The sequence below is a fragment of the Pan troglodytes genome, chromosome X, assembly GCF_028858775.2.
Source record: "Pan troglodytes isolate AG18354 chromosome X, NHGRI_mPanTro3-v2.0_pri, whole genome shotgun sequence".
Classification (NCBI taxonomy): domain Eukaryota; kingdom Metazoa; phylum Chordata; class Mammalia; order Primates; family Hominidae; genus Pan; species Pan troglodytes.
Genome location: NC_072421.2, coordinates 73,100,822 through 73,123,977, shown reverse-complemented (window position 1 = coordinate 73,123,977; position 23,156 = coordinate 73,100,822). Strand labels below are relative to the sequence as shown.

Sequence of the window (23,156 nt, the reverse complement as noted above, 5' to 3'; positions counted from 1 at the left end):
TCCTCATTTTTTAATTTACTTTTTTTCAACTTTTATTTTACATTCAGGGGGTACATGTGCAGGTTTTTTACCTGGGTGTATTGCATGATGCTGAGGTTTGGGGTACAAATGATCCTATCACCCAGGTACTTAGTATAGTACACAACAGTTAGTTTCCCAACTCTTGTCCCCCTCCATCCTTCCCCCATTTAGTAGTCCCCAGTGTCTACTGTTGCCATCTTAATGTCCATGACTACCCAGTGTTTAGCTCCCATTTATAAGTGAGAACATGCAGTATTTGATTTTCTGTTCCTGCATTAATTCACTTAGGATAATGGCCTCCAGCTGCATCCATGTTACTGCAAAGGACATGATTTCATTCTTTTCTATGGCTACATAGGATTCCATCATATATATTTACCACACTTTCTTTATCCAATCCACTGTTGATGGGCACCTACATGGATTCCATGTCGTTGCTGTTGTAAATACTGTTGTGATGAACATACAAGTGCGTGTGGTTTTTTGGTAGAATAATTTGTTTTCATTTGAATATATACCCCGTAATGGGATTCTTGGGTCAAATGGTTTCTAATAATTTGAGAAATCTTGAAACAGCTTTCCACACTGACTGAACTAATTTACATTCTCACCAACAGTGTATAAGCATCTCCTTTTCTACACAGCCTTGCCAAGATCTGTTGTTTTTTGACTTTTTAATAATCACCATTCTAACGGGTGTGAGATGGTATTTCATTGTGGTTTTGATTTGCATTTATCTGATGATTAGTGATGATAAGCATTTTTTCATATGTTTGTTGGCTGTTTGTATGTCTTCTTTTGAAAAGTGTCTGTTTATGTCTTTTGCACCTTTTTAAGGGGGTTCTTTGTTTTTTGCTTGTTCAATGTGTTTAAGTTCCTTACAGATTTCTGGATATTACACCTTTGTCAGATTCAGAGTTTGTGAATAGTTTCTCCCATTCTGTAGGTTGTCTGCTTACTCTGTTGATAGTTTCTTTTGCTGTGCAGAAGCTCTTTAGTTTAATTAGGTCTCACTTGTCAATTTTTGTTTTTGCTGCAATTGCTTTTGAGGACTTTGTCATAAATTCCCAAGGCCAATGGTAAGAAGGGTAATTACCAGGTTTTCTTCTATGATTCTTGTAGTTTGAGGTCTTACATGTAAATATTTAATCCATCTTAAGTTTTCTACATGGTGAAAAGTGGGGGTCCAGTTTCATTCTTCTGCATATGGATAGCCAGCTATCCCCAAGCTATTTATTGAATAGGTAATCCTTTCCCTATTCCTTATTTTTGTTGGCATTGTTGAAGATTAAATAGCTGTAAGTCTGTGGCTTTATTTCTGGGTTCTCTATTCTGTTCTATCAGTCTGTGTGTCTGTTTTTTCACCAGAACCATGCTGTTTTGGTTACAGTGGCCATGTAGTATAGTTTGAAGTCAGGTAATGTGATGCCTCCAGCTTTGTTCTTTTTGCTTAGGATTGCTTTGGCTATTCTGGCTATTTTGGGGCACCATACGAATTTCAGAATAGTTTTTTTTTTCCAATTCTGAGCAAAATAATGTTGGTAGTTTGAGAGGAATAGCATTGGATCTATAGATTGCTTTGGGCAGTGTATCCATTTTACCAAAATTGATTCGTCCAATCCATGCACATGAAATGTTTTTCTACTGTGTCATTTATTATTTCTTTTAGCTGTGTTTTGCAGATCTCTTTGTAGAGATCTTTTGCCCCCTTGATTAGATGTATTCCTAGGTATTTTTTTGCAGCTATTGTAAATGGAACTTTTTTTCATTTATTTACTTTATAGATATGGGATCTCACTATATTGCCCAGGCTGGTCTTGAACTCCTCAGCTCAAGTGATCCTCCTGCTTTGGCCTCCCAGTGTGCTTGGATTACTGGCATGAGCCACCATGCCCAGCCCTGTAAATATGATTGTGTTCTTGATTTGGCTCTCAGCTTGAATATCACTGGTGTATATAAATACTACTGATTTTGGTACACTGATTTTGTATTCTGAAACACTACTGAAGTCATTTATCAGTTCCAGGAGCCTTTTGGTGGAATCTACAGGGTTTTCTATGTATAGAATCATATTTTCCATGAAGAGAGATAGTTTGACGACTTCTTTTCCTATCTGGTTGCCTTTTATTTATTTCTCTTGCCTGATAGCTCTTGCTAGCACTTCCAGTACTATGTTGAATAGGAGTGGTGAGAGTGAGTATCCTTGTCTTGTTCCAGTTTTCAAGGGAAATGCTTCCAGTTTTTGCCCATTCAGTACAGTGTTGGCTGTGGGTTTGTTATAGATATATGGCAGTTATTATTTTCAGGTATTTTCCTTTGATAACTAAGAAATGATTTTTTTGAGTGGTTTTATGATAAATGGATGGTATACTTTATCAAAAGCTTTTTCTGCAGCTGTTGAGATGATCATATATTTTAAAATTCTTTTTATGTGTTGAATCACATTTAGTGATTTGCATATGTTGAATTATCCTTGCATCCCAGTAATGGCACCTACTTGATCATGGCAAATTAACTTTTTGATGTGCTGTTGAATTTGTTTCGCTAGTATTTTGTTGAGGACTTTTGCATCTATGTTCATCATAAGTGGCTTGAAGTTTTCTTTTTTCATTGTGTCTTTGCCAGGTTTTGTTATCAGGGTGATGCTGGATTCATCGGATTCATAGAATGAGTTAGGGAGCAGTCCTTCCTCCTTGATTTTTTTGGAATAGTTTCAGTAGAATTGGTATAAGCTCTTCTTGTATGTCTGGTAGAATTCAATTGTGACTCTATCTGGTCCAGGTCTTCTTTAGGTTGGTAGGTTTTTCACTACTTATTCAATTTTGGAACTTAATGTTGGTCTGTTCAGGGTTTCAATTGCTTCCTAATTCAATTTTAGGAGAATGTTTGTTTCCAGGAATGTATCCATTTCCTCTAGATCTTCTAGTTTCTGCATCTAGAGTTGTTCATAATAGTCTCTGAGGATCTTTTGTATTTACATGGGATTATTTGTAATGTCACCTTTGCCTTTTCAGATTGCACTTATTTGGATCTTCTCCCTTTTTTTCCTTTGTTAATCTAGCTAATGGTCTATCGATTTTGTTTATCCTTTCAAAGAAGTAACTTTTGACTTTGTTGATCCTCTGTATGAATTTTTGTGTATCAATTTCATTCACTTCCACTCCGACTTTAATTATGTATTTTCTTCTGCTAGCTTTGGGGTTAGTTTTTTCTTGTTTTTCTAGTTCCTCTAGGTGTGACATTAGATTGTTAATGAGATCTTTTTAACTTTTTGAGGTGTTTAGCACTATAAACTCCTCTTAATGCTGCTTTTGCTGCATCTCAGAGATTTTGGTATGTTGTGTCTCTGTTTTGTTTCAAAGAATTTTTTGCAAATCCTCAATTTAATGTGGACTTGTTAAACCTGACTCTTTCCTAAATATTAAGTGAGACTGTCTATAAAGCACTTTAACATTTCCTGGGGCTGTAGCAATTGTATATATTTAAAAATATCTACATCTCATAGTAGACCCAAAACAACATGAAACCTTTTAAGAGTCTCACTGATCTTTCTTTCAATAAACTAATATTTACTTATCCACAAGATATAGAAATATGAAAAAGAGGAAAATTTTTATAATATTAAAATGTTAACATGGGGAGCTTCTCCCATCTTCTTACTAAGGCTCACTACTACTAGTACTATTACTATTACTACAACTTCTAAATGGAGGGATTCTCCCCTGAGATAATTACAACTTCAATTCTCACAGCAGATATTGACATTTTATCACTCATTCTGTTTCTTCTCTCTATTCAGAATACACTTAACAACCCTCATCTTTTTTTTACAAAAATCAATTTAACAACTACATATACATACGTATGTGTGTGTGTGACATATATATATCCTAAATTACAAAGACTGAAGTATATAACTCTTCTTAAAAAAAGGTCCATAAATTACAGGAGGTACCTAATGTTATACACATATTACTACCTTCTTTTCCAGAGGCCACCATCTATTAAAAGCTTCCTTGGTGCCCAGTAGTAACCACTTTTGGTATATTATCTCATCTAATCCTCATACAATTTAAGAAGTAGATTTTATTATCACTACCACTTTAGCAATGAGAACAGTGAGGCTTCCAAAAGTAAAGTCAGGTTCCTCACAGCCTGGAGCTCTCCAATTCCAAGGCTCTGAGAAAAGCAATGACTTATATTTTGCCCTAATAAGGGAATGCTTACTACTAAAAGGTAGCCAATTTTTTAGATGTCCTGTTATGATACTTCTCTCCCTGTGACTCCGATTGATATGTATATACAATGGAAACACAAAACAATGAAAGAGTTTGGGAGGCAAATAAAACATCATTAAAATATTCCTTCTGAAGAGGGAAAAGTTTTTATAACGTGGCTTGTAAAATACGTACTAAGGTTACCACATACAAGAATACACTCTTTCCAACAATGACTAAAGCAAAATCTTGTGACTTATCACCTAAAAACAACTTAATTTAAATAAAATGCTAGTAGCACTGAATTAATTGTCATTTCAAAAATTTAAATATATCACTCTCTCTGGGAGGATTATATACAAAGTTTGTTTGTAGCATATGGGGCGAGGGGCAGGTTGGGTGTTGTAGTTGGGCATAGGTTTGCCAGATTAAGTAAATCAAAATCAGGACCCACCCCGCCCCCAAGTAAATTTGTATTTCAGAAATCCCATGAAATATTTAGGACATACTTAACATAAAAAATTATTCATTGTTTATTTGAATTCAGATTTAACTGAGCATCCTGTACTTTGCCAGGCAATCTAAGTTGAGGAGGAAGAATTAAATGGACTCAAACTCAGCTCTAATGTGCTTTTTTTGGTTTTGAGCAACAAGTTAAAGGAAAGTACAACAAAAAAAGCTTTTCCGGCAGGTTTTAACCAAAGGAATGTTTCATTTAAAGTTAATGTTTAATGAAAACATGAGCTTTACATCCATAACTACTTTATTATTATGTGATCACTAAAATATAGTCCCAAAGTTTGTCGTAGTATACAGATGATTTATGAATGGTTTTCCTTCTCCTTCCTTTACCTTCACAAAAACAAACCCCCAATGAAGAATTTGGAGCAAATTTAACCAAAAGCAAAAAGTTTAAAAAAAATAATATTATGTTACTATTTTTTTTTTGCCAGGTGCAAGGCATCAAGGCCACAGCACTTCAGCGCCTTCTTAATAAACTCACAGAGTGTCAATAACTATTTACCTGCACCTCAAAGCTGCATTCAATGTGAACATTCAAAATAGGACAGAGGAGAGGACCCACAGACCCTCTTAAGGAAGCAGATTGCTCCTGCAGGACCTGGGAGATACCCCAAATACTGTGAGTGCCCCAACTGTGGAAGTGAGAAAGGGAGACCCTCCCCTCCCAAACACACACCCCCACTGAAGAATCTGAAGGTTTGTTTGTGGGAGAAATGTATGACCTTACCTGGAGCTGAGTCAATTTAGAGAGCCGAGTGAAATACAGGGGTAGAGAAAGCAGCAGAAAGGCCCTGGAAGCTTGCTGGGTCCCCAAGCAGCCCATTCCTGCCTGACAAAACAGGGATCCATCAGGAGGGAGGCCAGAGGAGCAGGGGGTAAATCTCCACAGGGAGAAGGAAATCTCTAGCTGACCTTTTTAACAATTTCAATGGGGCAAGAAGCCTCCTGGCCAGAACTAGGGGGAGGGCACAAATCCAGTGTGCAGACTCCACAGGCAGGGAAAGAAGTTTTTCTTTCTCAACTTGGAGGCGGGTAGTCTGGGCAATTTTTCAAGCCAGTCGTGCCCACTGCCTGGAAACAGACTTGGGGCTGTTGGAGGGGGCATGGTGGGAGTGAGACCAGCACTTCGGTTTACATGGGAGCTGGGTGAGGCCTGTGACCCCTGGCTTTCCCCCACTTCCCTGACAACCTGCAGAACTCAGCAGAGGCAGCCATAATCCTCCTAGGTACACAACTCCAGTGACCTGGGCATCTTGACCCCATCCCCTACGGCAGCCACAGCAAGACCAGCCCAAGGAGAGTCTGAGCTCAGACACACCTAGCCCTGCCCCCACCTGACGTTCCTTCCCTACTCACCCTGGTAGCAGAAGACAAAGGGCATATAATCTTAGGATTTCTAGGGCCCCACCCACCACCAGTCCCTCTCCATACTACTACAGGTGATGCTCTCTGGAAAGTGCCACCTCCTGGCAGGAGGCCAACCAGCAAAAAAATAGAACATTAAACCACCAAAGCTAAAAACCATAATGGAGTCCACTGCACCCCCCTGCCACCTCCACTGGAACAGGCACTGGTATCCATGGCTGACAGACCCATAGGCAGTTCACATCACAGAACTCCATGCAGACAACACCCAGTACCAGCCCAGAGCTGAACAGACTCTCTGGGTAGCTGGATCCAGAAGAGAGACAACAATCACAGCAGTTCAGCTCACAGGAAGCCACATCCATAGGAAACGGAGGAGAGTACTACATCAAGGAAACACCCCATGGGACAAAAGAATCTGAACAACAGCCTTTGGCCCTAGATCTTCCCTCTGACAGAGCATACCCAAATGAGAATGAATCAGAAAACAAACCCTGGTAATATTACATAACAAGGCTCTTTAACAGCCCCCAAAAATCACACTAGTTCACCAGCAATGGATCCAAACCAAGAAGAAATCCCTGATTTACCTGAAGAAGAATTCAGGAGGTTAGTTATTAAGCTAATCAGGGAGGCACCAGAGAAAGGCAAAGCCCAGTGCAAGGAAATCCAAAAATGATACAAGAAGTGAATGGAGAAATATTCAAGGAAACAGATAGCTCGAAGAAAAAACAATCAAAAATTCAGGAAACTTTGGACATACTTTTAGATATGGGAAATGTTCTGGACAGTCTCAGCAACCGAATTGAACAAGTAGAAGACAGAAATTGACAGCTTGAAGACAAGGTCTTTGAATTAACCCAATCCAACAAAGACAAAGAAAAAAGAATAAGAAAATATGAACAAAGCCTCCAAGAATTCTAGGATTATGTTAAACAACTAAACCTAGGAATAATCCGTGTTCCTGAGGAAGAAGAGAATTCTAAAAGCTTGGAAAACACATTTGGGGGAATAATTGAGGAAAATTTCCCCAGCCTTGCTAGAGACATAGACATCCAAATATGAGAAGCACAAAGAATGCCTGGAAAATTCATCACAAAAAGGTCATAGCCTAGGCACATTTTCGTCGGGCTATCCAAAGTTAAGATGAAGGAAAGAATCTTAAGAGCTGTGAGACAAAAACACCAGGTAACCTATGAAAACCTATCAGATTAACAGCAGATTTGTCAGCAGAAACCCTACAAGCTATGAGCTATCTATCTTCAGCCTCCTCAAACAAACAAACAAACAAAAAATCAGCCAAGAATTTTGTGTGCAGCAAAACTAAGCATCATACATGAAGGAAAAATATAGCCTTTTTCAGACAAAGGCTAAGAGAATTCACCATTATCAAGCCACCACTACAAAAACCACTAAAAGGAGCTCTAATTCTTGAAACAAATCCTGGAAACACATCAAAACAGAAACTCTTTAAAGCATAAATCATGCAGGACCTATATAACAAAAATACAAGTAAAAGGCCAAAACTAAAAACAAAAAAAAACAGTACATAGACAACAAAGAGCACAATCAATGCAACAGAACCTCACATTTCAATACTAACATTGAATGTAAATGGCCTAAATGCTCCACTTAAAAGATACAAAACCGCAGAATGGATAAGAACTCACCAACCAATTATCTGCTGCCTTCAGGAGACTCACCTAACACATGAAGACTCACACAAACATAAGGTAAAGAAGTGGAAAGAGACACTTCATGCAAATGGACACCAAAACCGAGCTGGAGTAGCTGTTGTTATATCAGAAGAAACAAACTTGAAAGCAACAGCAGTTAACAAAGACAAAGAGGGACATTATATAATGGTGAAAAGCCTTGTCCAATGGAAAACTATCACAATCCTAAACATATATGCACCTAACATGGGACCTCCCAAATTTATAAAACAATTACTAACAGACCTAAGAAATGAGTTAGACAACAACACAATAACAGTGGGGGACTTCAGTACTCCACTGACAACACTAGACAGGTCATCAAGACAGAAGGTCAACAAAGAAACAATGGATTTAAACTATACCTCGGAACAAATTGACTTAACAGATACATACAGAACATTTCGTCCAACAACTGCAGAATACATATTCTATTCAACAGTGCATGGAACTTTCTCCAAGACAGACCATATGATAGGCCATAAAACAAGCCTGAATAAATTTAAGAAAACTGAAATTATATCAAGCACTCTCTCAGACCACAGTGGAATAAAACTGGAAATCAACTCCAAAAGTAACCTTCAAAATCATGCAAATACATGAAATTAAATAACCTGTTCCTGAATGATCACTGGGTCAAAAACAAAATCAAGATGAAAATTTAAAAATTCTTCAAACTGAATGACACATACCTCCCAAATAATGACACAACCTCCCAAAACCTCTGGCATACAGCAAAGGCAGTGCTAAGAGGGAAGTTCACAGCCCTAAACACCTACATCAAAAAGACCGAAAGAACACAAACTGACATTCTAAGGTCACACCTCAAGGAACTAGAGAAACAAGAACAAACCAAACCCAAATCCAGCAGAAGAAAGGAAATAACCAAGATCAGAGCAGAACTAAGTGAAATTGAAGCAAAAAAAAAATTTATAAGATAAATGAAACAAAAAGCTGGTTCTTTGAAAAGATAAATTAAATTAATAGACTATTAGCAAGATTAACCAAGAAGAGAGAAAATCCAAATGACCTCACTAAGAAATGAAACAGGAGATATTACAACTGACACCAGAGAAATACAAAAGATCATTCAAGGCTACTATGAACACCCTTACACACATAAACTAGAAAACCCAGAAGAGATGGATAAATTCCTGAAAAAAATACAACCCTCCTAGCTTAAATCAGGAAAAATTTGAGACCCTGAACAGACCAATAACAACCAGCAAGACTGAAATGGTAATTTAAAAATTACCAACAAAAAAAAAAGTCCAGGATCAGATAGATTCACAGCAGACTTCTACGAGACATTCAAAGAAGAATTGATAACATTCCTTTTGACACTATTCCACAAGACAGAGAAAGAGGGAATGCTCCCTAATTCATTCTATGAAGCCAGCATCACCCTGATAGCAAAACCAGGGAAGGATATGACCAAAAAAGAAAACTACAGACTGATATCCTTGATGAACATAGATGCTAAAATCCTTAACAAAATACTAGCTAACCAATTCCAACAGCACATCAAAAAGATAATCCATCATGATCAAGTGGGTTTCATACCAGGGATGCAGGGATGGTTTAACGTATGCAAGTCAATAAATGTGACACACCACATAAACAGAATTAAAAACAAACATCACAGGATCATCTCAATAGATGCAGAAAAAGCATTCAACAAAATGCAGCATACCTCCATGATTAAAACTCTCAGCAAAATCAGCATAGAAAGGGCACAACTTAATGTAATAAAAGCCATCTATGACAAACCCACAGACAACATAATACTAAATGGGGAAAAGTTCAAAGCATTCACTCTAAGAACTGGAACAAGACAAGGATGCCACCCTCACCATTCCTCTTCAACATAGTACTGGAGGTCCTAGCCAGAGCAATCAGACAAGAGAAAGAAATAAGGGGCATCCAAATTGATAAAGTGGAAGTCAGACTGTCACTGTTTGCTGAGGATATGATCTTTTACCTTGAAAACCCTAAAGGCTCCTCCAGAAAGCTCCTAGAACTGATAAAAGAATTCAGCAGTTTCTGGATACAAGATTAATGTACACAAATCAGTAGCTCTTCTATACACAAACAGTACCCAAGCTGAGAATCAAATCAAGAACTCAACCCTCTACAATAGCTGCCAAAAAAAATAAAATCCTTAGGAATTTACCTAAGGAGTTGAAAGACCTCTACAAGTAAAACTTCAAAACACTGCTGAAAGAAATAATAGATGACGAAGATGGCCGTATAGGAACAGCTCCGGTCTACAGCTCCCAGCGTGAGCGACGCAGAAGACGGGTGATTTCTGCATTTCCATCTGAGGTACCGGGTTCATCTCACTAGGGAGTGCCAGACAGTGGGCGCAGGCCAGTGGGTGCGCGCACCGTGCGCGAGCTGAAGCAGGGCGAGGAATTGCCTCACCTGGGAAGCCCAAGGGGTCAGGGAGTTCCCTTTCCGAGTCAAAGAAAGGGGTGACGGACGCACCTGGAAAATTGGGTCACTCCCACCCGAATATTGCGCTTTTCAGACCAGCTTAAAAAACGGCGCACCACGAGACTATATCCCACACCTGGCTCGGAGGGTCCTACGCCCACGGAATCTCGCTGATTGCTAGCACAGCAGTCTGAGATCAAACTGCAAAGCGGCAGCGAGGCTGGGGGAGGGGCGCCCGCCATTGCCGAGGCTTGCTAAGGTAAACAAAGCAGCCTGGAAGCTCGAACTGGGTGGAGCCCACCACACCTCAAGGAGGCCTGCCTGCCTCTGTAGGCTCCACCTCTGGGGGCAGGGCACAGACAAACAAAAAGACAGCAGTAACCTCTGCAGACTTAAATGTCCCTGTCTGACAGCTTTGAAGAGAGCAGTGGTTCTCCCAGCACGCAGCTGGAGATCTGAGAACGGGCAGACTGCCTCCTCAAGTGGGTCCCTGACCCCTGACCCCCGAGCAGCCTAACTGGGAGGCACCCCCCAGCAGGGGCAGACTGACACCTCACACGGCAGGGTATTCCAACAGACCTGCAGCTGAGGGTCCTGTCTGTTAGAAGGAAAACTAACAAACAGAAAGGACATCCACACCGAAAACCCATCTGTACATCACCAACATCAAAGACCAAAAGTAGATAAAACCACAAAGATGGGGAAAAAACAGAACAGAAAAACTGGAAACTCTAAAACGCAGAGCGCCTCTCCTCCTCCAAAGGAACGCAGCTCCTCACCAGCAACGGAACAAAGCTGGATGGAGAATGATTTTGACGAGCTGAGAGAAGAAGGCTTCGGACGATCAAATTACTCTGAGCTACGGGAGGATATTCAAACCAAAGGCAAAGAAGTTGAAAACTTTGAAAAAAATTTAGACGAATGTATAACTAGAATAACCAATACAGAGAAGTGCTTAAAGGAGCTGATGGAGCTGAAAACCAAGGCTCGAGAACTACGTGAAGAATGCAGAAGCCTCAGGAACTGATGCAATCAACTGGAAGAAAGGGTATCAGCAATGGAAGATGAAATGAATAAAATGAAGCGAGAAGGGAAGTTTAGAGAAAAAAGAATAAAAAGAAATGAGCAAAGCCTCCAAGAAATATGGGACTATGTGAAAAGACCAAATCTACGTCTGATTGGTGTACCTGAAAGTGATGTGGAGAATGGAACCAAGTTGGAAAACACTCTGCAGGATATTATCCAGGAGAACTTCCCCAATCTAGCAAGGCAGGCCAACATTCAGATTCAGGAAATACAGAGAACGCCACAAAGATACTCCTCGAGAAGAGCAACTCCAAGACACATAATTGTCAGATTCACCAAAGTTGAAATGAAGGAAAAAATGTTACAGGCAGCCAGAGAGAAAGGTCGGGTTACCCTCAAAGGGAAGCCCATCAGACTAACAGTGGATCTCTCAGCAGAAACCCTACAAGCCAGAAGAGAGTGGGGGCCAATATTCAACATTCTTAAAGAAAAGAATTTTCAACCCAGAATTTCATATCCAGCCAAACTAAGCTTCATAAGTGAAGGAGAAATAAAATACTTTACAGACAAGCAAATGCTGACCGATTTTGTCACCACCAGGCCTGCCCTAAAAGAGCTCCTGAAGGAAGTGCTAAACATGGAAAGGAACAACCGGTACCAGCCACTGCAAAATCATGCCAAAATGTAAAGACCATCGAGACTAGGAAGAAACTGCATCAACTAACGAGCAAAATCACCAGCTAACATCATAATGACACGATCAAATTCACACATAACAATATTAACTTTAAATGTAAATGGACTAAATTCTCCAATTAAAAGACACAGACTGGCAAGTTGGATAAAGAGTCAAGACCCATCAGTGTGCTGTATTCAGGAAACCCATCTCACGTGCAGAGACACATATAGGCTCAAAATAAAAGGATGGAGGAAGATCTACCAAGCAAATGGAAAACAAAAAAAGGCAGGGGTTGCAATCCTAGTCTCTGATAAAACAGACTTTAAACCAATAAAGATCAAAAGAGACAAAGAAGGCCATTACATAATGGTAAAGGGATCAATTCAACAAGAGGAGCTAACTATCCTAAATATATATGCACCCAATACAGGAGCACCCAGATTCATAAAGCAAGTCCTGAGTGACCTACAAAGAGACTTAGACTCCCACACATTAATAATGGGAGACTTTAACACCCCACTGTCAACATTAGACAGATCAACGAGACAGAAAGTCAACAAGGATACCCAGGAATTGAACTCAGCTCTGCACCAAGCAGACCTAATAGACATCTACAGAACTCTCCACCCCAAATCAACAGAATATACATTTTTTTCAGCACCACACCACACCTATTCCAAAATTGACCACATACTTGGAAGTAAAGCTCTCCTCAGCAAATGTAAAAGAACAGAAATTATAACAAACTATGTCTCAGACCACAGTGCAATCAAACTAGAACTCAGGATTAAGAATCTCACTCAAAGCCGCTCAACTACATGGAAACTGAACAACCTGCTCCTGAATGACTACTGGGTACATAATGAAATGAAGGCAGAAATAAAGATGTTCTTTGAAACCAACGAGAACAAAGACACAACATACCAGAATCTCTGGGACGCATTCAAAGCAGTGTGTAGAGGGAAATTTATAGCACTAAATGCCCACAAGAGAAAGCAGGAAAGATCCAAAATTGACACCCTAACATCACAATTAAAAGAACTAGAAAAGCAAGAGCAAACACATTCAAAAGCTAGCAGAAGGCAAGAAATAACTAAAATCAGAGCAGAACTGAAGGAAATAGAGACACAAAAAACCCTTCAAAAAAATCAATGAATCCAGGAGCTGGTTTTTTGAAAGGATCAACAAAATTGATAGACCACTAGCAAGACTAATAAAGAAAAAAAGAGAGAAAAATCAAATAGACACAAAAAAAAATGATAAAGGGGATATCACCACCGATGCCACAGAAATACAAACTACCATCAGAGAATACTACAAACACCTCTATGCAAATAAACTAGAAAATCTAGAAGAAATGGATACATTCCTCGACACATACACTCTCCCAAGACTAAACCAGGAAGAAGTTGAATCTCTGAATAGACCAATAACAGGAGCTGAAATTGTGGCAATAATCAGTAGTTTACCAACCAAAAAGAGTCCAGGACCAGATGGATTCACAGCCGAATTCTACCAGAGGTACAAGGAGGAACTGGTACCATTCCTTCTGAAACTATTCCAATCAATAGAAAAAGAGGGAATCCTCCCTAACTCATTTTATGAGGCCAGCATCATTCTGATACCAAAGCCGGGCAGAGACACAACCAAAAAAGAGAATTTTAGACCAATATCCTTCATGAACATTGATGCAAAAATCCTCAATAAAATACTGGCAAACCGAATCCAGCAGCACATCAAAAAGCTTATCCACCATGAGCAAGTGGGCTTCATCCCTGGGATGCAAGGCTGGTTCAATATACGCAAATCAATAAATGTAATCCAGCATATAAACAGAGCCAAAGACAAAAACCACATGATTATCTCAATAGATGCAGAAAGAGCCTTTGACAAAATTCAACAACCCTTCATGCTAAAAACTCTCAATAAATTAGGTATTGATGGGACGTATTTCAAAATAATAAGAGCTATCTATGACAAACCCACATCCAATATCATATTGAATGGGCAAAAACTGGAAGCATTCCCTTTGAAAACTGGCACAAGACAGGGATGCCCTCTCTCACCACTCCTATTCAACATAGTGTTGGAAGTTCTGGCCAGGGCAATCAGGCAGGAGAAGGAAATAAAGGGTATTCAATTAGGAAAAGACGAAGTCAAATTGTCCCTGTTTGCAGACGACATGATTGTTTATCTAGAAAACCCCATCGTCTCAGCCCAAAATCTCCTTAAGCTGATAAGCAACTTCAGCAAAGTCTCAGGATACAAAATCAATGTACAAAAATCACAAGCATTCCTATACACCAACAACAGACAAACAGAGAGCCAAATCATGAGTGAACTCCCATTCACAATTGCTTCAAAGAGAATAAAATACCTAGGAATCCAACTTACAAGGGATGTGAAGGACCTCTTCAAGGAGAACTACAAAGCACTGCTCAAGGAAATAAAAGAGGATACAAACAAATGGAAGAACATTCCATGCTCATGGGTAGGAAGAATCAATATCGTGAAAATGGCCATACTGCCCAAGGTAATTTACAGATTCAATGCCATCCCCATCAAGCTACCAATGACTTTCTTCACAGAATTGGAAAAAACTACTTTAAAGTTCATATGGAACCAAAAAAGAGCCCGCATCGCCAAGTCAATCCTAAGCCAAAAGAACAAAGCTGGAGGCATCACACTATCTGACTTCAAACTATACTACAAGGCTACAGTAACCAAAACAGCATGGCACTGGTACCAAAACAGAGATATTGATCAATGGAACAGAACAGAGCCCTCAGAAATAACGCCGCTTACCTACAACTATCTGATCTTTGACAAACCTGAGAAAAACAAGCAATGGGGAAAGGATTCCCTATTTAATAAATGGTGCTGGGAAAACTGGCTAGCCATATGTAGAAAGCTGAAACTGGATCCCTTCCTTACACCTTATACAAAAATCAATTCAAGATGGATTAAAGATTTAAATGTTAGACCTAAAACCATAAAAACCCTAGAAGAAAGCCTAGGCATTACCATTCAGGACATAGGCGTGGGCAAGGACTTCACGTCCAAAACACCAAAAGCAATGGCAACAAAAGCCAAAATTGACAAATGGGATCTAATTCAACTAAAGAGCTTCTGCACAGCAAAAGAAACAACCATCACAGTGAACAGGCAACCTACAACCTGGGAGAAAATTTTCACAACCTACTCATCTGACAAAGGGCTAATATCCAGAATCTACAATGAACTCAAACAAATTTACAAGAAAAAAACAAACAACCCCATCAAAAAGTGGGCGAAGGACATGAACAGACACTTCTCAAAAGAAGACATTTATGCAGCCAAAAAACACATGAAAAAATGCTCATTGTCACTGGCCATCAGAGAAATGCAAATCAAAACCACTATGAGATATCATCTCACACCAGTTAGAATGGCAATCATTAAAAAGTCAGGAAACAACAGGTGCTGGAGAGGATGTGGAGAAATAGGAACACTTTTACACTGTTGGTGGGACTGTAAACTAGTTCAACCATTGTGGAAGTCAGTGTGGCGATTCCTCAGGGGTCTAGAGCTAGAAATACCATTTGACCCAGCCATCCCATTACTGGGTATTTACCCAAATGACTATAAATCATGCTGCTATAAAGACACATGCACACGTATGTTTATTGCGGCATTATTCACAATAGCAAAGACTTGGAACCAACCCAAATGTCCAACAATGATAGACTGGATTAAGAAAATGTGGCACATATACACCATGGAATACTATGCAGCCATAAAAAATGATGAGTTCATGTCCTTTGTAGGGACATGGATGAAACTGGAAACCATCATTCTCAGTAAACTATCGCAAGAACAAAAAACCAAACACCGCATATTCTCCCTCATAGGTGGGAATTGAACAATGAGATCACATGGACACAGGAAGGGGAATATCACACTCTGGGAACTGTGGTGGGGAGGGGGGAGGGATAGCATTGGGAGATATACCTAATGCTAGATGACGAGTTAGTGGGTGCAGCACACCAGCATGGCACATGTATACATATGTAACTAACCTGCACAATGTGCACATGTACCCTAAAACTTAAAGTATAATTAAAAAAAAAAATAGATGACACAAATGAATGGAAACACATCCCATGCTCATGGATGGGTAGAGTCAATATTGTGAAAATGATCATACTGCCAAAAGCAATCTACAAATTCAATGCAATTCCCATCAAAATACCACCATCATTCTTCACAGAATTAGAAAAAACAATTCTAAAATTCATATGGAACCACAAAAGACCCCACACAGCCAAAGCAAGACTAAGCAGAAAGAACAAACCTGGAAGTGTCACACTACCTGATTTCAAACTATACTATAAGGCCACATTCATCAAAACAGCATGGCACTGGTACAAAAATAGGCACAAAGACCAATGGAACAGAACAGAGAACTCAGAAATAAACCCAAATACTTATAGCCAACTGATCTTTGACAAAGCAAACAAAAATATGAAGTGGGGAAAGGACACCCTTTTCAACTAATGGTGCTGATAATTGGCTAACCACATGTAGGAGAATGAAACTGGATCCTCATCTCTCACCTTATACAAAAATCAACTCAAGATGGATTAAGGGCTGAAATCTAAGACCTGAAACTATAAAAATTCTAGAAGATAACATTGGAAAAACCCTTACAGACATTGGCTTAGCCAAAGATTTCATGACCAGGAACACAAAAGCAAATGCAATAAAAACAAAGATAAATAGCTGGGACTTAATTAAACTAAAGAGCTTTTGCACAGCAAAAGAAACAGTCAGCAGAGTAAACAGACAACCCATACAGTGGGAGAAAATCTTCACAATCTATACATCTGACAAAGGACTAATATCCAGAATCTACGAGGAACTCAAACAAATCAGCAAGAAAAAAAAAACCAAACAATCCCATCAAAAAGTGGGCTAAGGACATGAATAGACAATTCTCAAAAGAAGATATACAAATGGCCAACAAATATATATATATGATGGAATACATATCAAATATATATATATGATGGAATACTAGTCAGCCATTAAAGAAACGAATTAACAGCATTTGCAGTGACCTGGATGAAACTCATGAATGGAAAACTAAACATCATATGTTCTCACTAGTATGTGGCAGCTAAGCTATGAGGATGCAAAGACATAAGAATAATATAATGGACTTTAGCAACTTGGGAGGAAAGGGTGGGAGGGGGTCAAGGGATAAAAGACTACAAATATGATGCAGTGTATACTGCTTGGGTGATGGGTGCACCAAAATCTCATAAATCACCACTAAAGAACTTACTCATGTAATCAAATACCACCTGTACCCCAATAACTTATGGAAAAAAATAAATAAGTGAAATCTGAAAGCTTTAAAAAAATAAAATAAATGTTGAAATTATTGCAAAAAAATGGGACAGAAAAACAAGGGAAACTATCATTTTATCTGATTACAATTGCTACATTAATTATCCTTTGTGTCAGGGACTGTGCCAGGTCAGACCCCCTTTATGCCTCCTTGGAGTCCAGTCTAGTTAGATATACCAGGATATGCCCAGTAAATGTTATAACAGAGGTCCGTATAGCTTAGTGGTGACTTCCTCCTTCCTGCTCTAAAAGTCAGAGGAGTCATACAGGAAACACACAAAAACCGAAAATATGTCCATGTTTTAAACAATTTGCACGTCACAGTTTTTTTCTGCGGTGGGCATTTTGGTTTTGTGCAAGTTGGAAGGAAATGTTGGGAGATTCCTCCAGTGTTGATGTAATGCTAGGTCAGGCTCTCTAGCCTAGTTCTGTTTAGTGTGTGGAATCCCTGGATCACCATATCTATAGCCCGAATCAGCAGGCTAGCAAATCAGCACACAAGGGAGACTGGCCATTCTCCCAGGGGCAATGGCCCAGTCTAAACACAGCACAATTACCTGTGGTCAGGTTTTACTCAAGACTATACAAACAACTGCTAAGGATGGGAGTCAGGAACTTGTATTTTAAAAAAAGAGAGAGAGACTCCACAGGCAACTCTGATGCACACAGCTTTGGTTAAGGACAATACATTACTTAGTCACATAACTCAAATCACATTAGATTGCACTCACATTAGGGTTACACAGGATGTTCATTCACCCTAAGGATAATTTTCTCCCCTCCAGGTGACTAAAGAGAGTCACAAGGCTGAATGTGCTCCTTTTTTGGTCCTATGTCACATACTGACATACTCTAACATTGCTAAACTTTTAAACAAGCAGCTTGCTGAGGCCATGCCAAAGCCCCACCTAGGACAAATACACAGGAAGCATTCAACAGCTCACACAACAGCTTTAATGTTTCAGGAAACAAAAAATGAAAAACAAAAAACTGGACAGGGAGGATGATCTTTTAAATACACTGCATTGCCTTTAAATATGAGGTCATGAACTATATTCACAGGAAAAGCACATTACTCAGATTTTGCTGAGTTTAGTATATAAAGGAGGCAGAAGAGAAGGATGTGTGGTTTAATCCATTGCAACAACAACAAAACGACATAAATGAAGGAATTTTTTCTTATCCCAAGTTCACCAGCAACCCACATACGTATGGCTGAGCAAATAATCTACTCAGTGTTTACTGCACTTTCAAAGAGAGAAATTTATTTCCTTGAAATTCAATAATACAACCAACATATTATGTTTCAAATATTGCACATTTCAAAAACTAAAAAGACATTTTAAATCAATACAGACAATGTTCTCAATCTTGCCTGTTTCACATATATACAACAACATGCAGTCCTGCTGGCTCAATCCCGATTTCCCCATACCAAAGTCAATTCACAAAGCAATCCCTTCACTATATAGATGCTAAGGACCAGAAACAATAAAAGAAAAAATATGTACTCCAGTGGCTTCTATTATCGGACAGTTCCACAGTGCACATTTATGCTGTCACATCAAAATAGAGAAGAGAATAAGCCCCAAAGAGAACAGGGTATGATAACTGATGGCACCTTCCATAACTAGACCTATGTAAATATAGCTCCTCTTACCATAGGCACCTTAAACCAGCCTCCTAGAGGGGCTAAAACAGGTCTTGTGAGAGAGGATGACAATTTTTTAAAGATAAAGGGAATATAAAGCCTGTAATTTGGTTAACAAAAACAAAACTAAAAACAATGTCCCCAGCCTAAATAAGCAGCAATACATTACTAAAAATTGTGGTGGGTCTTTCCATACTATATCAAAACAAGATAAAAATTATCTACAATATCCCAGTATTCATTTTCAAAATAAAAAAGTGAATTCCACATAGAGTTAAATTCATTTTACTGTCTTCTGACAAATCAAGAAGACAGCACTTATGAATGCAATTAGAAGCATGCACAAATCCAAACATGAGGCTTGAAATTCCTTAAATGTGAACAGCTCTTCGCAGTTCATAATGAATATTCATGAACAGTATCTTGCTTTAGCCTCCCAGGGGCTCCATGTGATATTTACCAACATCTTCATTTTACAAATGATAAAGGTGAAGCACAGAGATGCTAAACATATTGCCTAAATCACTCCTCTGGATCCTGCTGTCTCCTTCCAAACTTAGAGGAAAAAAAAAAAAAAGGATTCCACTTACACCCAAGTTTACTACATAACCCAGGTTTTTCTGACTAATGACATATAATCAGGTCTTATTTTGTCATATGTGAATGCTAAATGCCATTCCCTCTCCAAGCGCTATAGCAAGGGCACTTCACCTTTACATTATCATGACACTTTGTGAAATCTAAAAAACTAAGGAATCCTCACCCTCTAAAAAAAAAGGCACATATGTGAATGTTCATAGCAGCATTATTCATAATAGCCAAAGAGTGGTAAACCACCCAAATGTTCACCAACTGATGGATAAACAAATTGTGGTATATTCATATAATGGAGTATCATTTAATCATAAAAAGGAAAGATCCCACATGGATGAACCTTGAAAACATGCTAAATGAAATGAGTCACAAAATGACCACATATTGTATGATAATGAAATGTCCAGAATAGACATTTTTTATATGTAATGTGCAGAATGGGCAAACCATTAGAAATAGAAAGTAGATTAATGATTGTCTAGGGCTTTGGGTGGGTTGGGTGAAAATGGGGAGTGACTGTTTAATGGGCATGAGGTTTCTTGCTGGGGTGATGACAAATGTTCTAAAACTGTGGTGATGAATGCACAGCTGTGAACATACTTAAAACCACTGAATTATACACTTTAAATTCTTGAACTGTATGGTCTGTGAATTATATCTCAATAAAGATGTTATTTAAAAACAACTATTAAAAATCTTCATATGAGTAAAATTTCCCAGATAATTTATGAGGGTTTGTTAAAGCCCTGAACCCATCTACTGGTACGAGGGAGTCGAAGACCCAAGCTTAGTAACTTCTGCTCTATAGAAACAAGAATCATCATCTATTTTTCTTTGTTGTATATGTAAGATTTATTTTGGCTGCCCCTACCCTACCACAACTACAGCAAACCTATGCCTCCTATTTTTTAGGATCACTATTTTGTCTATTAGATAACATAACCACAGTAGTTTTCAATATTGATTCATTAAAAAGAGTAAAATAGTATAGTTTCATAAATATAATTTTAAGAGCTACAAAAAAACTCTAGCAATTGAGCATCTATTATTTGCAAGGCATGGCTGGCATTCAAAAATGTAAAAGATTTCTGCCTTCAAGATGTCATAGGCAGGATAAGATCTATACAAAAATAACAATATACGAAAAAGAAGGTGAATCTTGCATTAAAAAGACCAGGGAAGATAAGCCAGGAATAATGATTAAAGGGAAGCTTCTTGGCAGAGGTGGACAATTATTTAAAGCTGTGTTTCACCCTGAAGAATAAGTATCCTGAACGTGCATAAAGGAGACACAGGGAATTCCAGATGAGAGCAGAAACAGATATGTTTCAGAATTGTTCCTAGGAACTATGAAGAAGGGCCTTCATCCCAAGCTAAGGGGGCCAGGCATGGTGGCTCACACCTGTAATCCCAACATTTTAGGAGGCCGAGGCAGGAGGATTGCTTGAGGCCAGGAGTTCAAGACCATCGTGGACAATATAGCAAGACCTCCATCTCTACAAAAAAATAAAAAATTAGCCGGGGGCAGTGCCATGTGCCTGTAGTCCCAGCTACTCAGGAGGCTAAGGCAGGAGGATTACTTGAGCCCAGAAGTATGAGGGTACAGTAAGCTGTGATCTCACCACTGCACTCCAGCCTGGGTGACAGAGAGAGATCCTGTCTCAAAAATATCAATCAAGCTAAGGATCCTGGACTTTATTTGGTAGGCTCTGAGAAGCCAAAGAAGGTTGCTGAGTAGGGCAATTACTGAATCAAAGATGTATGTTATGAAGATTGATTGTACAGTAATGTATGGGTGCATGTGGAAGAGAGGAAAAACTGCAAGCAGAGAAACAGTATTATTACAATAGTGTAAGACAAGGTTTCTAGAGTCTGGTTTAGGGAGTGGCATCTCTCATTCAGTAGCCATTTTTAAAAGATCAAGGCATGTCCCCCCAACCCCTGCCACTAAAAAAGGGGTGTTTTGACATGCTGCTCATTTAAAGTGCTGCCAATAAAGAAAATAGCTGTAGTTCATCATGGTACATATTTCCCTGGAGAAAACCCATTTACAACGTAGGTTTAGAAATTTCAAAATTACATTTTAACATGAAGTTCTGGCTACATTGGTTTGTGGGATTAGGAAGGGCCAAAGGCTCCTTTAGGCTCCCTTTGATCCATTAACTATGTTCTGTGAGTTTACAGTGAAAAATGATAAGAGTTGGACGATAAGCTTTCATGTGATCAAGTAAACCTGAACTCCAAGACTAAAAGACCTTGTTTGCAGTAGCAAATACTAAAGGGTCAGGGCCTGAATAGAATTGCCTTGAAATTGCTTTATTTCTATTTATGAACCTGAGGTGATTGGTGGTAGTGCATAACCTTGGATAGTAACCATTTCTGGGTTATAGGTTTACCATGTGGACAAGCACTGGCCACATAGTATAGGGGAGTTTACCTGCCTGGAATGGCCAAGGAGTTGTCTTTCCTGGGAGAGACAAAGAGCCCAGAGGCTACCTAAAGTCTTCCTCCCCACCCAAAGTGATGTTAGACACCGGAACTTGGAAAGAGAAGGTTGGCGTTCGAGTCACACGACACACACACACACACACACACACACACACACCAAATAAAAGGTCTTACCCCAATCTCCAAAGTTTGCCAAGGCCAAGAACACTGTCTCTTAGCCCTTTTACTTCCAATCCCCGCCCACAGCCTGCAAGACCCTCCACTTCCCTTTCCCCTTCCGCTCTCGGCTTACTTGTCCCGGATGATGGTCTGTAGCTCCCGGATCTGATCATTCATAGGCAGAAGCTTAAGCTGCGCCCCTATCTGCCGGGAGAGTTCGCAGTCCTCTAGGAAGGAGTTGCCAGCTGGTGCGTCATAGCTGCTACTGTCACCACTACCACTGTTGCCCTCTGAGTTGAGGCTGGAGCCGCCGCAGGCCCCAGAGTCCAGCTCGGCCGGCAGGCTAGAATGGGCGTACCCCGTGAGGAGAATCACCTTGGCCCTGGAGGCTCTGTTTCCCCCTGCGTGGTCCAGGATCGGATCGCCAGGTCGCAGCTGCTCGGGACTTGGGGTTGAGGCAGAGTTTACTTGCTGGTTGTGACAGGGCATGGAGTCCGGACACTGTAACTCTGTGGCCATACACCGGGCCCCGGGCTATCCCCGCTGCTACTGAACACTAAAGATAAAGAGGAACGGGTAGAAAGGACAGATGCTCACGTGCTCTCTCGGTTGCTCCCGCCTCCTCAGAACATCTAACCCTGGCTGTCCTTTCACCCCTAGGCCGCTGTTGGTTTCCTTTAGCACACTTTGGCTCACCCCCGCCCACACCAGACGTACTGCCTGCCTAGACACCCTATTGGCTGCACTCCTCGCCACTCTGCGGCGCCACTGCTTGTTAACCCTTTGAGTCACCCTTGCTACGTGGGTTCCCACAGGTAGCTAAGCCCCCGCAGCGAGGCCAAGGATGCCAGCTTGAAGGATCTTCCGGGGGCCCCTGGGGCTTCTGCATTCAGAACTTTGGGTGATTAGTAGAGCCAGGAAAAACTGGGGGT

General features: G+C 39.8%; 1 protein-coding gene across 4 annotated transcripts in view; it reads right to left on the bottom strand.

The window, feature by feature from the left end:
• The window catches only part of UPRT (uracil phosphoribosyltransferase homolog), a 36,559-nt gene extending 13,608 nt beyond the window's left edge, over positions 1 to 22,951 (bottom strand). The window contains exon 1 of one of the 4 annotated variants that reach the window (XM_521142.8): positions 22,358 to 22,951. In XM_521142.8, the coding sequence (XP_521142.2) occupies positions 22,358 to 22,743 (386 nt within the window). In that variant the 5' untranslated portion in view covers positions 22,744 to 22,951. Of the gene's footprint in view, positions 1 to 5,487; positions 5,585 to 22,239 lie in introns of those variants that run through there. The other 3 variants (XM_009439277.5, XM_054676325.2, XM_063804896.1) reach the window with 3 other exon arrangements.
• Positions 22,952 to 23,156: the final 205 nt, after the last annotated feature.